The sequence below is a fragment of the Trachemys scripta genome, chromosome 7, assembly GCF_013100865.1.
Source record: "Trachemys scripta elegans isolate TJP31775 chromosome 7, CAS_Tse_1.0, whole genome shotgun sequence".
NCBI classification, from domain to species: Eukaryota; Metazoa; Chordata; order Testudines; family Emydidae; genus Trachemys; species Trachemys scripta.
The window spans coordinates 60,093,033-60,107,295 of NC_048304.1; the positions used below are offsets into that span (position 1 = coordinate 60,093,033).

At 40.9% G+C, this 14,263-nt stretch overlaps 1 protein-coding gene across 1 annotated transcript in view; it reads right to left on the reverse strand.

Moving 5' to 3' along the window:
- ERCC6 (ERCC excision repair 6, chromatin remodeling factor) overlaps positions 1-14,263 on the reverse strand; it is an 85,114-nt gene that overhangs the window by 55,971 nt on the left and 14,880 nt on the right. The window contains exon 5 of the mRNA XM_034775387.1: positions 2,448-2,576. Coding sequence (XP_034631278.1) covers positions 2,448-2,576 — 129 coding nt within the window. The remainder of the gene's footprint in view (positions 1-2,447; positions 2,577-14,263) is intronic.

The following is a 14,263-nucleotide window of genomic DNA, read 5'->3' on the forward strand; positions in this document are numbered from 1 at the left end:
CCCTGCCTGCACAGGGTCTCCCCGAGCCCTCCTGGCCTAGAGAGTTTTTCCAGATTACCCCTGCTTGAGCAGGTCCTCCCCCACGCCTCCTTGCCCAGAGACTTTCTCCATTTCCCCGGACTTCCTCCCACTTCTGGTCCCAGCCAAGAACGGATATGCCTAGGCAGCAGGCCCTGTTGCTCCTTTTAACTGGGCTTGCTGTGCTCTAATTGTCTGCTTCCCTGCAGCCTTTCTAGGCATGCCTTGAGGACCCACCTTCACTGCTCCTTTTCAGGGGCAGGGAGTGGTAGAACCATAAGGCCACCAGCAGGGGGCCTCAAATGGCCAGTACACTGCGTCACATAGCTTTATTAAAGGCTACGAGTCAGTCACAGATCTGAGATTTTACAAGGCCGCCGCAATTTCCTCAAAATTCCAGTAATTCAGCCCCGGGAGGCAGGGCTCGGGGTTCAGCCAAAGCCCGAACCACACTGCCTAGGGCTTCAGCTGGAGCCCCACCACCCGTAATATAGCTTCACAGGGCTCCCTGTGGCATGGGGCCTTGTGTACATTTCCGTGATTTTGTTTATTGCCCGCATCCTGTCCGTGACTTTTAATAAAAATATCCATGTCAAAATCTTAGCCTTTATTAAAAGCAATCCTGCTCACCAGTTTTTGTTTTGTTCTTATACTGGCATTCCTGAAACCTGGTTCCATCACTATATTAAGCAGCAGGAACACAGTTCATCTAACTACACCTTCTGAAGAGCAGACAGTAATAGATGGTGAGGAAGCATTATATTGCTTAAACAGTTTACTGAAAAAGTTAAAAGATCAGATATTACTACCAAAGGGAGCAAATGTGTTTTAGATTCGATTAAACAGTGTCAGAAAGCATCATGTAGAATTTACAACTGTAGGCTTCCTTAGGTCAATATTCAGCCATCTTCGTACTCAAATTTGGTCAGAACTCAAAGTTTAATGCCTATTGACTGAGAGCCTTCATACATAGGAGACTTGAACATTTAACTTACAAGTCAGACAAATCATTCAACTCAATTGATCTTTTTAACCACTTAGGAAGTTTTGCCAACTGACTCATGCTTGCAGGGATACCCTTCATTAGTGAGGCTTATATCGCTAAGATTAATTTTTGGTTGCCTGCCTCAACTGGATCTGTTTTTAGGAGGATTTCTTTGTATAAACAATTGGAGATGATACATTGGTTGACCAGGGTCTTGTCAACCAGATATTTATTCAATTACTCTTTCAGAGCTGGCTCTTTAATTCTGAGGAACTGTGGTACAAAAGTAGTAATTTCTTTGAGGTTATAAAACTAACTGTTCCTGATTAAATGGATACCATGCAATGTCTATTACAAAGAATAGCCATCTATAGAGCTAAACATTTTTTTTAATTAATTACTAGGATTTAAAGTTAATCTTTCCAGGGAGGAGATGGTCTTCCTACTGTGCAGAATACCACCAGTCACAGCTACACTCAAATCAATATTGCATGAAAGTCAAAGGGAAGTTATGTAATGAGTTGACTCGTCAGCTGCCTTATTTGCATTGCCTTTAGGGGGAGGGATAGCTCAGTGGTTTGCGCATTGGCCTGCTAAACCCAGGGTTGTGAGCTCAATCCTTGAGGGGGCAATTTGGGGCAAAAATCTGTCTGGGGATTGGTCCTGCTTTGAGAAGGGGGTTGGACTAGATGACCTCCTGAGGTCCCTTCCAACCCTGATATTCAAATTGGCTTATTCAGAAGAGCCCAGGCTGAATGATTTGTAAGTGTCCCTCAACATTTACATTCAGCATCATGGTTATCACAGAAATGAAAGATGGACAGTCATGTCCAGTCTGATTATTTAAAATCAGACTGGACAAAATGTTCTAACATACAGAGGGTACTATTAATCCTGCAGCAGGTCTACACCCCACGTAGGGTACAAGACTACAACCTTAACATGTCTGAGCATTTTGTCTAGTCTAAGATTAAATAGCAGTTTAAATAAAATTAACATAGGTTATAAAATAGTCTTCTCAAGATGAGACTTGCCCACAGTTTTTGCCAAGTATTTAACTCTCTCTCTTCCCATCACACAAGTGAACATTCTCCTAATTTTTATGCACCACAACTAAAGCAGCTGCAGCCACTGTATGCTAATCTTCAAGTTTAAAAACAAAGTTTCCTTCTACTCCATACCCTAGGTAAACATTAGCATTGCCAAGAACAGAAAGTGTTCTTTACAATGAAAATCAGTTCTTAAATCTTTCTTTTACCACTAGATTAGCTGATATATAGATATTCCCCATAGTCACTTAATCATTTATTATCCATCTATTTTTTAATAGAAGCCACAGGGATTACTCATCTGAGTACAGGATAGGGTACTTGGAAATGACAACTAAAAACTATTTATTTGCATAAACAGTCTGTACAATATTTTAGAAGTATATGATACCTACTTAAAAAGCTTTCTGAAGAGAAATCCTGGTACTCTGAAACCCTCATCAAATTCAGCATCACTTTCATCAGAATCTTCTTCTGCCATTCGACATTTCTCTTTGTCCTTCAATCGTTGTTTATGCCATCTCCTATAATGACATTAAGATTCACCATTCAATTACTGTGATTACAAAAAACAACATGAAATTAAACTGATCCATGCAGCAAGTGGAAAACCCAAGATAAATTAGAAAATGGAAAAATGTCTTTAGTGTTTCTGCTCCCAACAGAAAATACAGCTTTTGTATAGTGTCGTTCACACAAACTATATCATGAAATCTCTTTACAGGATTAAATAATAATCCACCTAAGAGAATGTTAAGATTACATGGTTAAGCGCACAAAAATTAGGAAATACCAAAAATTGCATGTGGACAGCTTAATTGTCTCCATGTGTTCATGCATTTCACTATTGTCTTCAATGTTACTGAAGTGTTTAATTTCAGTTTTCTATAAACTTTGACTCCATTCTTTCCATATATCTAAGGATAACATTTTCAGAAGAGCCTGAGCAATTTAGAAGCCTAAGTCTCAGTGAAAGTCAACAGGATTTAGGCACTTCAGAGCCAAAGTCACTTTTAAAAATGAATCTTACGTGCTTTTGAAAGTTTTATGCAAAATATTATTTACATAGCTCCTTTTACCCAGAAAAAGCCCATGTCACCTTATATGCTATCCACCCTTTAGCTGTTCAACACTTACAGTTTAAGGCAGGAAATGATCATAGTAATTTGAAATTACAGAGAAATTTCAGGTAGGCAGTGTAATTATCCAAGCCGGAACTTGGAGAAGTCACTGGGGTTCTCACTTCTCTTATGAAAAGCGAGAAAAGATCTTTAATACCCAAAGTAGTTAGCATCTTGGGGTTTTGTCTCATTCAAAATATGCACTTCCAATAGCACAGTGTTCCCCAATCTCCAGGCTGGGAGAAACTGATTCATTATTGACTGAGTAGGAAGAGTACTGAAACACTAACATCACTTCATGTAGCTTTTAGACTGTCCTGGGAAGTCTCTCATCCAAGTGTTATCAGATCTAACTGTGCTAAGCTTGCACATTCAGAGAATTTTCACATAAGGTGGTATAGCTGTGGGACAGATGGAAAATGTGCTATCATGCTGCTGCTCTGGAGGCACAGCACAAGAGCAGTCATCAATATTTCAGTTAATAAAAGGTTACCACATACTGTAAGAACCAGATAACGAGATGAGTATTTCCTTATAGCCTTTTGAAAAACTGGTTAGCAGGAAAGTCTGTGCCTGGTGAAATTCTGCCCCCCCACCCCCCAATCTGCAGTTTTCCCCTTTGAAACATGTAAATACTCTACTGCCCATCTTAAGTATATATCACACAGGAAACTATATACCTCACTGCAAAAACAATTATGAGGTGGAGGGATAGATTCAACTAACCAAATATGCAGAGCTAAATGATGATTTCGGGGGAGAAGGTGGATATACTAGTAGCCTACAAGTATTTGAGAAATGTAAGCAAACAAGCAGAGAGATGAATTGTTTAGGGTGGTTCAAGAGGTTGTAAATAGTAGCAAAAGGATGAAAATGAGCGAAGGAAAATTTAGGCTGAATAGTAGGATAAGCGTTTTAACAGTGAGAGCTATTATGCTGTGGAACAGTTTCCCCAGTGAAGCGCTGGATGTCTCAGCTCTTGAATCATTCAACTCTAGACTGGAGAAAGTACTGGAGAATATACTCTCTAGAACAATTCTACAATGGCACAATAGGGGATGGACAAGATGGGACCCAATAGATCTTTACATCTCTGCTTTCTATGATGCATAAACATTACAGCTGAACAAACAGTGCAATTTCTGCCCCCAACTAACATTTAAGCTCTTAAGGTTTACTAGTGGGAATATTAACACGTAAATTTTTAGTTAGCTCAGGCTCCCTCTGTTGACTAGACAGCTGTAATAGCAGAAAAAATTACTGCAAGATAATGGAATAACAGGGTTTATTTATTTTCAATTTTATCACAACAGGGTGATGGATTAAAGAGATATTGATAATCTGAAGGATATTTACACACCTCTTCTGAAATTCATCCTTCCTTTCTTCACTATAATGCTTAATTTTTCTCTTAAACATCTTATTATACAATATTATGCAAAGTGTATCGTATCTCAAGCGTAAGTGTGACAAAGTGGGTGAAGTAATATCTTTTATTGGACCAACTTCTGTTGGTGATCCACAAGCTTTCGAGCTTCCACAGAGCTCTTCTTTAGGTTTGGGAAACGTAGGGTTTGGTCTACAGGTACAGTGGTGCAGCTGTGCCGCTGTAGCGCTTTAGTGAAGACGCTACCACCTTAACAGGAGAGCTTCTCCTGTTGGCTAAGTTAATCCACCTCCCAAAGAAAGTAGCTGTGCCAATAGAAGAAGCTCTCCCATTGACAGCACTGTCCACACTGACGAGGGTTAGGTTGGTATAATTATGTCACTCAGGGGTAGGGATTTTTCACACCCCTGAATGATGTAGTTATACCGATAGAAAAGTCTGTAGTGTAGACCTGGCGTCAGAGTCTCACAGCTAAATACAAGGTGTAAAAGATTGTTTAGCATAAGTAGTTAATACATTTCAAGGGACCACTCAAGGTGAAGTGGCGTGTTAACACCCCTCCAGTCATAGGGAGGAAAGGAAGAGGGGGGGAAAACTAAGCTGGGTGGGGAGGGGGATAGGTTGTCAGGGTTATAGATTGTTCTAATAAGCCATAAATCCAGTGTTTCTATTCAGTCCATGATTTTTAGTCTAGCAAAGTTATGAATTTAAGCTCCATGGCTTGTCTTTTGAAAGTGTTGTGCAGGTTTCATTTGAGGATGAGGACTGAGAAGTCAGCTATAGAATGAAAAGTGTTCACCCACAGGTGAGGTGGTGTTTTTGTCTTATCATTTTTCTGCAACAGTTCATTCAAGAGCCCTAATAGCAACTATGTGGGTTAAACCAGACAATCACTATGCTCTCAGATGAACTTTAAACAGTCTGAATTAAGCGACAAGGACATTGCTCTGTAGTAGTTTTCCAACTAGAAAACTGTTACCTTCCCAGAACTCACTCTCAGCCTATTTTTAGGGAACTCAGCAATAAACCTGTAACTTCGACTATGCAGAGCAACAACATGGATGACTACTGCCATCTATGCATCAATTAATTACCTAGGGAGATGACTGGATTGTGAAACTGACCAGTGCCACATGATGCTGGTCAGTTTTGCTGAGGCCAGCTCCATTAGTAAAGCACTTTGGCTCCACTGTATAGCGGCTATAAGCCTGTAAGCACAAAACTTATGAGAAGAGACAGACATTAAATGAGAAATGAAGAGGTATATGCAAAACAATGAGAACATGGGAGGAAATGAATAGCTGAGGTCTTCATACTAACAGTTTTCTAACCAAAAATTAAGTGGGTTACAAATATTTATAAGCAAGCTCCTAAACGGTCTCATTTGGCCACATTCCATGAAATAAAGTGTTTACACCTCTGATTAGTTTAAAAAGCAAGACACAGAAGAAGTTACTTAAAAAAAATAAGTAACATTCTTTCCCTGCACTCCTTTAAATAGTCATGCACATATGATAGATGAACTCTGACTCATTTAGGTATTTTCTACAGCCACTAGCAAATGTACTTTCCCCCACCCTATCTAAAAATGCTGAGGAAATGCTGTATTTCATAATCACACAGTGAATATATTCGAGATTTTTCTGTTTCCTTCTACAGTGATGAGCTACCACTCACAGTTTATGCAATTACCCCCAAATTAATGGTTAATCGATAGTAAAATTTGATAAATGCTGACAAATCATAGAATGTAGGGCTGGAAGGGACCTGTGAGGAGGGAGACATGGGTCTGAATTTGTTGATTAGATTAGTCTACCCAGAAAAAAATATCACCAAGAAAAGTCAAACAGAGAAGGAAACACTGTCATAATCATACTAAATACCTTACATTGTCTCAATACTGACTGCAGGGGCACAAATAGAAGGGAAATGCATCTCAGTGGCTTTTAAATCCATGTCTCATGTAGTTGGCAAACTGGGCAGTAATTTGAATAAGGAAGAACCCAATCTCTAATTTTATCCTTCCAATATGAATCACCACTAAGAAGTAATGAAAGTTTATTTTCCTCTGGGAAGAAATATAGCACCCTCTCATGCATACTGGAAAAAGTGATCAAGGAGCAGCCATAAGGATACCACATCCAATGGAAGTCACTGAAAGCTGCAAGTGCTCAGCAGTGCAAGGAGTCATGTTTCGCCATGGAATATTTGGAAGCCAGATGTCTCAGATTACACAAATGTATTTTGTAAAAGAGGCCTGGACTATATTGGTTAAGTCTGCTAAATTTCTAGGTACCAAATAATTTAATGTCCACAGTCTGAGTTGGTGTATTATGCAGTTTATTTTTCTTTGGGAATGTTTCTCTTTTGCAAACTTTGTATCTGTTATGTTATTCAAGTGTTACACTACAAGAAACTAGTATTAAAAGAATTTGGTGCTACATCTCCTCCACAGGTCATTGTAGCTTTCATTAGTACCAAGTTTATATGAAATGGCTGCACTTTGTAACTGTCTCCAATATTACAAACATTTTCCAAAGCTTGGTATTAGGTTACCATATGTATTAAGAAACTCTGTGAACATAATGCTAAGACATTGTATTAAGGGACATTTGAGACACAATAGTCCATGATACTTTAAAAGTAAATAATGAAGTTATGCAGCAACTTGTTTTAATTGTAATGAAAGGATAGAAACATACGGTTTGCCATAATAGCTCAGACAGGCCATACAGTTCAGTATCCTTTCCCCAGCAGTGACAAATATCTGATGCAAGCCAGAAGCAGTTCACTGTACCTAATCAATTGTACAATGTATTATATGGGGTGGGAAAATTCCTTACTAACCCCAGGTTAGGCCTTACTAGGATAAGTGAGCAATAAAAGAAATACAGATGTTAATGTATCATATAACATGCTGCTTGAAATTCTCAGCAACCTTATTGAGAAATCTCTTTATTTTTCATATGATCAATTATCACTGACCGAGGAGCAGCCTCAGTCCGCAAAAGTAGTGGAAAAACCATACATCATGCAGTTAAATCATTCTCAATATAGGAGTGAATTTAGATAGCAAGCTCATATTCCATTTATTTCAATACCCAAGAAAGAAATTCCACAACAGAAGCACAGTAATGTTGATGATTTTAAAAAATATATTCAGGAACCAAGCTGAGTGTTTAATATAGTTTACACTTCTGTAGCACAATATGTTCTCTTTTTTAGAAAGCTAAGAATCCCTTACTGATTATTCTCATCTGCTAAACAGAGACATTTGGTGCTACTTTTCTGATCTGACTTTTTATGTCTATATGAGTGGATTTAATTGGTATGTCCTAGCAGATGAAATACATGCAGTTAGTAGCACAAACCTCAGAGAGTAAATTAAGACTGATGCAGACAATTATGCACTTGAGCTTGGAATGAAAGGTGTATTCAGAGAGTGAACCGGAATACATCTTCATTTGCATCTTGGCACTGTCATTTTAAAGAGCAGTCAGGATGCTCTGTCTAAGAGAAGGTCTTCATGGAAAGGTAATGTTTCAGCATTTTCTTTTCTTAATTTACACCTCTGAAATTATGAAGCGTTTGAATCACTGACTCTCCCTGGGTAGGAAGAGATGGTATATAAATGCTGACCTGGCCAGGGAAAAAAGCAATTCAGTTTTCATGTCTTGATATTTTTGACTGAATTCTTTGGGGCCAATAGCCATTTGCACTTCCATGAACTCAGGGAACTCTATCAGACACACACAGGTCGGGAGGTGTAGAAAAGGGAAGCCTTTCCAACCCTGACTACCTGCCCATGGGCAGATCTACATGGGGATAAAAGCCCCAAGGCATGGCCACCACTGGCCCAAGTCAGCTGACTCGGGTTCACAGGGCTTCGGCTTGCAGGGCTAAACATTGCCATGTAGATGTCTGGGTTCGGGCTGGAGCCCAAGCTCTGGGACCAACCACCCTCGCAGGATCCCAGAGCTCAGGCTCCAGCCTGAGCCTGAAAGTCTACACAGCAATTTTTCAGCCCCAGAGCCTGAGCCAGCTGACCCAGGCCAACCATGGAATATTTATCCCTGTGTAGACATACCCTATGTGTGCTTGATAGCTCTCTGCCCACAGAGTTCAGTCCCTATCTCCCATGTTGTCCTCTGGAAATCTATGGGAAATGCACCACCTAATTAATTTGCACAATATGGAATGGAAATCCACACCCCAGAAGCATCTGAAAAGAAAGCATTGGTGGCTGCCATGGAGACACAGATGGCAAGGAAGCACTGTAGAAACAAAAAATCTCTGTAAAGATGACCTCTGACTCTATGGGCTGGTCTACACTAAGGGGGGATCGATCCAAGATACGCAAATAGCGTAGCTGAAGTCGAAGTATCTTGGATCGAATTACCTGGGGTCCACACGGCGCGGGATCGACGGCTGCGGCTCCCCCGTCAACTGCGCCACCGCCGCTCGCTCTGGAGGAGTTCCAGAGTCGACGGTGAGCGCGTTCGGGGATAGATATATCGCGTCTTAACGAGACGCAATATATCGATCCTGGATAAATCGATTGCTACCCGCCGGTATGGCAGGTAGTGAAGACGTACCCTATGAATTTCCACAGCTACAGATACTGTAATAGTGACAAACTCCATAACATAAGTGCTTGGTAATTTAAACCCAATAAATGAAGAAAAGCAAAGATCCCCAAGTTATAGTTAAATTCAATTAAAAACACCACCATGCCACTCTGGACTTATTTCTGAAGGGAAACCCATCATAATAAAAAAAACCTTAAAAAGTGACTGTTGATGAGAGGTATCTTTTCATTTTGTAAGATGCTTCAGATTGTTCAGGAGAACGATACAAGAAAACCTAAAGATGTTTACTTGCCAACAGTTTTACAGATCCAACAAGTTTTGTATATAAATGTATATAAACTTTACAAATAAAAATGCACAGTACCAATATTTATTTGTATTTGTATCTTCTGAACAATTACAGTTACAAGGAAAAGGAGACAACATTTTAGGACTCCATAGGCCTAACTTTAGGCATCTCTGCCTTAAGAGAGCTGTAGTTTAAGTGTAATGAACTGCGACAACATAAAGACACCCTGTCTGTTAGTAGGGATCGAACCCAGGATCTTCAGCACCAGAACTATGGGACTCTACTACAGAAACTGACAAACTCTTTAGCCAATAATCATTAGAATGAGGGTCAGTGGGCAATGACGACACATTTATATTTTTACTTTAAAAAAACAAACCTACCTCTTAGAGCTGATTCAGAACTGGGAGGTTATAGATATTAGCAGCCTCTTATCCTTATCCTCTCTTATTGTTTGTTACTCTTACTTGTTGTGCCTTGTCTTAAAAAATTAGATTTTAACCGCCTCAGGCTGGGATAATACTTCCCTATGTGTCTGCACAACAGGCCTCAAGCCCTGACTGGGGGCTTTGGGTGCTATTGTAAAATAAACTGGAGTGGATGTAGGTTGCAAGCTGTTCTAGTCTTCAATTATAGCCACTAGAAGTGAACATGATCATACGAACTAAGCTGGTATTTTTACACAAGATAATACACTTAAAGTCACAGAGGCATGCATGCTCAATTCTGTAACTACATTTCCTCTCTTCCTCGCTACTGATTACATCTTGCTTCATAGAATTAGGCCTCCTGCTTCCTCAAAGTAACCTTTTGAAGAAAAAAAAGCCCAGAACTATCACATACTTGACCTGTTTATTGCAAGAACCCAAACTTCCACTTTGGAAATGGTCTCTTGATCTAGAAGGTCATAGCAGTACTATACCTGGCTAATTATCAGACTTCAACACCACAATACTTTCACCCTGATGCAGGACAATCCATTCAACTCCCACTCCTCAAAAAGTTTTACGTTTAAGACTTGTTTTCTGCCTTACAAAGCACAGCACTTTACTCAGCATCTAGCCCTAAACTACAGTTCTGTTAAGTACTCCTAAAGGATTTTCCCCTCCTTTCTCAGGGGTAAAATTTACTGAAATCTCATCCAGTCATTTGTATCCAAAACTAAAAACTGACATAGAACTAGACAGAAATGTTATTTGCTCTCATTTACAAGGCATTCTTAATATGCTTCTTAATTCATTGCATTTTATTTTCTAGTAGCATTTCCCATAATGAAGATTACCTGGGGGTATCAACGTAAAAATGTCAATGTGGACAGCTGCAGTTTAACAGCCACAATAACTGTAGCTATGAAATTTTTAAGAGATGGAATGTTTTGGTGGCAATTACAGTTATTGATATTTCTAAAATTCATTTAAGCTTTTATTGTAACTTTAGCAACTGAAAGAAATGTAGTCTATGATATGACTTTGCTAAGGATAAATTGTCACAATCTTAACATTATTAAAAAAATCTGTTTGAATGAATTTAAACTGTGAATCATATTAAAACTTTCAATCAAAATAAATTACTCTTGATGAAAACACTGAATTAAAAATGATTTAATATTGACCTAATTTAATGGAAGAGTACAGCTTCATTCAATAAAGTAGTAAATATTTTACCGATTAATACATTTATTAATACTTTAGCACAGCCTACAAAAAGCACGTCTTTGGCCCTATGGACATCGTTCAGATTAATCCCCTATTGAAATCCCCATACAGAAGAATTATATAACTAACATGTGGTTTTACTTTGAAAAAAGTGACATTATGTGATTCCATGCCTATTGTCTTATCAATTCCAGCTCTGCTCTCTCAATCTGGGATCTGAAAGTAAAACTGAGTTCTTTCTAGCCAAGGCATCCCCACCAATAATAAGGATTCTGCAATTGGAACTTTTTCCAGTTAATAATCATTTTCACATATGCTATCTTGGACCAAAATCTTCCCTAAGGTCAGCTAGGCTACACATCTATTAGGAGAGCAGTAGTCGGCAACTTTTCAGAAGTGATGTGCCAAGTCTTCATTTATTCACTCTAATTTAAGGTTTCGCGTGCCAGTAATACATTTTAACATTTAATACATATAAGTCTATAAAATATAACTAAACTATTGTTGTATGTAAAGTAAATAAGATTCTTTAAATGTTTAAGAAGCTTCATTTAAAATTAAATTAAAATGCAGAACCCCCTGGACTGGTGGCCAGGACCTGGGCAGTGTGAGTGCCACTGAAAATCAGCTTGCATGCCACCTTTGGCACACATGCCATAGGTTACTTACCCCTGGAATAGAGGCAGTGGTTGTCAAGGTTACAGGACTAGCTGCACCTCCTGACACCTCTGATCTCTCTATGTGCACCACCTCAGATGACAAGCCCTCAACCTTTACCTCCTGGTATTGGAATCTCATGATTCTCTTGCTCCTAGAGTCTTAGGCTAAAGCTTCCTGTGTACTAACTACAATTTCTCAGTAAGTCCAACTGGACTTGACACCTGCAAGTTTTCCCTTCAGGAGCTGTGACCAGTGTACAGCAGCAGAGTGACCAAGCAGCTTTCTTAAAGTACTGTTTAATCTTAACAGTAGGAACACAGAAAAAGCAGAAGAGTAAAAGGATTTAAAAACAATAAAACAGTCTAAATAGGTATCTATCTCACCCAGGGCCGGCTCCAGGCACCAACCGAGCAAGCTCGTGCTTGGGGCGGCAGATTCTACAGGGCGGCATTCCGCCCAATCCTAGGGCGGCACGGCGGCTTTTTTTTTTTTTTTTTGGTTCGCCGATCCAGCCGCCCTGTAGGGGGCAGAAGCGGGGAGCGCTCTGCTGGCAGCGAGCTGCGTGCTCCATCTGCCCCAGCCAGTGCCAGGTCTGTAGCAAGCCCAGCTGGGCAGCCTGCGTCCTTCCCTCCCCGCCGACCGGAGCGGTATGGAGCCCTCCCGGCAAGCGGCGCGGCAGTCGGGGCGTCTGCAGTGCAGGGAGTCCCCCTGCACCCTGGCTCCTACCGCCCCGCAGGTTGTTTTTTTTTCCTGCTTTGCCACTCCGGCTGCATGGTTTTTTTTTGCTTTGCCGTTTTGTCTGCCATGATTTTTTTTCTTTTTTTTGCTTGGGACGGCAAAAAAGCCAGAGCCAGCCCTGATCTCACCTTATGCTTACCACCCCCCTGGAAGGCCCAACTACTTCAGAACCCTGCTGCAAGGCCTGATTGTGTCATCCGGTTCCTCACATACAGTCCCTGACAACTGCTTCTCCCCCATCACTCTAGAGAGAGCAAGGGCATGTCTATACAGAGTTAGTGCACAACAAGCTGTGGCGTAGTTTGCAGCAGGCTGGAGCACAGGGTGAACCTGGCTACCCGATACTAAAGGTTACGTGGTGCGCTTTGACCTAGTACTTTTACAGTAGCTATCTAAATAATCAGGTCACATAAATTACAGATCAGCCCTATGTCCTTCATAGTGGCCAATTTAAAGAGGACATCTTTATTAAGGGCATTTTTAGCCTCACTTCTTTTGAGAACAATGGGAGATGGCCATCATTCTCAAAGAGGGAAATTCATAGTGGAATTCTCTGTAGCAGAAGAAACTTTCAATTAAGAAAAATAATGGCAAAAATTACCATTAATCTTAAAAAAAAAAAAAAGGCTTCAAAGTAGCCTATATACAAGATTTCAATGAGTCAAGTATATGGGAAGGTTGAAACATTTGTCTTATTCCATTACCTACTACAGACCACCTAACCAAGAAGAAAAGGTGGATGAGGCTTTTTTTAAGCAACTAACAAAATCAGTCATAGCACAGGACTTGGTGGTGATGGGGGACTTCAACTACCCAGACATCTGTTGGGAATATAACAGAGTAGGGCACAGATTATCCAAAAAGTTCTTGGAATGTATTGGAAACAATTTTTTATTTCAGAAGGTGGAGAAATCTACTATAGGAGAGGCTGTTATAGATTTGATTTTGACAAATAGGGAGGAACTGGTTGAGAATTTGAAAGTGGAAAGCAGCTTGGATGAAAGTGACCATGAAATGAAAGAGTTCATGATTCTAAGGAATGGTAAAAGGGAAAAAAGCACAATAAAGATAATGAATTTCAAGAAGGCAGCTTTAGCAAACTCAAGGAGTTCGTTGGTAAGATCCCATGGGAAGCAAGTCTAATGAGAAAAACAGTTCATGAGAGTTGGCAATTTTTCAAGGAGTTAGAGAAAACAGCCATACAAACTAAACTGGAGGTAAAAAGAGAAAGAAGTGTTCCAAAAGGAAGAGAATGACACAAAAAGGCACCCTCTCCCAGGACCCCCCGCCCCTAACTGCCCCCTAGGATCCTATCCCCTTATCCAACCCCCGCCACTCCCTGTCCCCTGACTGCCCCCCCAACCCCATCCACATCCCCACCCCCTGACAGGCCCCCCCTAGAATCCCCCTCCCAACCCCTCCCTGTTCCCCATCCCCTGGCTGCCCCCCCAGAACCTCCGCCCCTCCTCCCTGACTGCCCCACAGGATTCCCCCGCTCCCTTTCCCAACCCCCCTGCTCCCCGCCCCCTTACCAGCAGCAGAAGCTCGCAGCCACGACACGCAGCCACAGCCAGCTGTGCTCCCCACGCTGCCCAGCGGGAGTGGCAGGCCAGAGCGCGGTCTGCGCGGCGGTGGGGAAAACGGTACAGCGGGGGAGGGGCCGGGGACTAGGCTCCCCGGCCGGGAGCTCAAGGGCCAGGCAGGACAGTCCCGCGGGCCATAGTAGTTTGCCCATGTCTGGTCTAAAACTAATTTTCATTTAGTGCGAATGG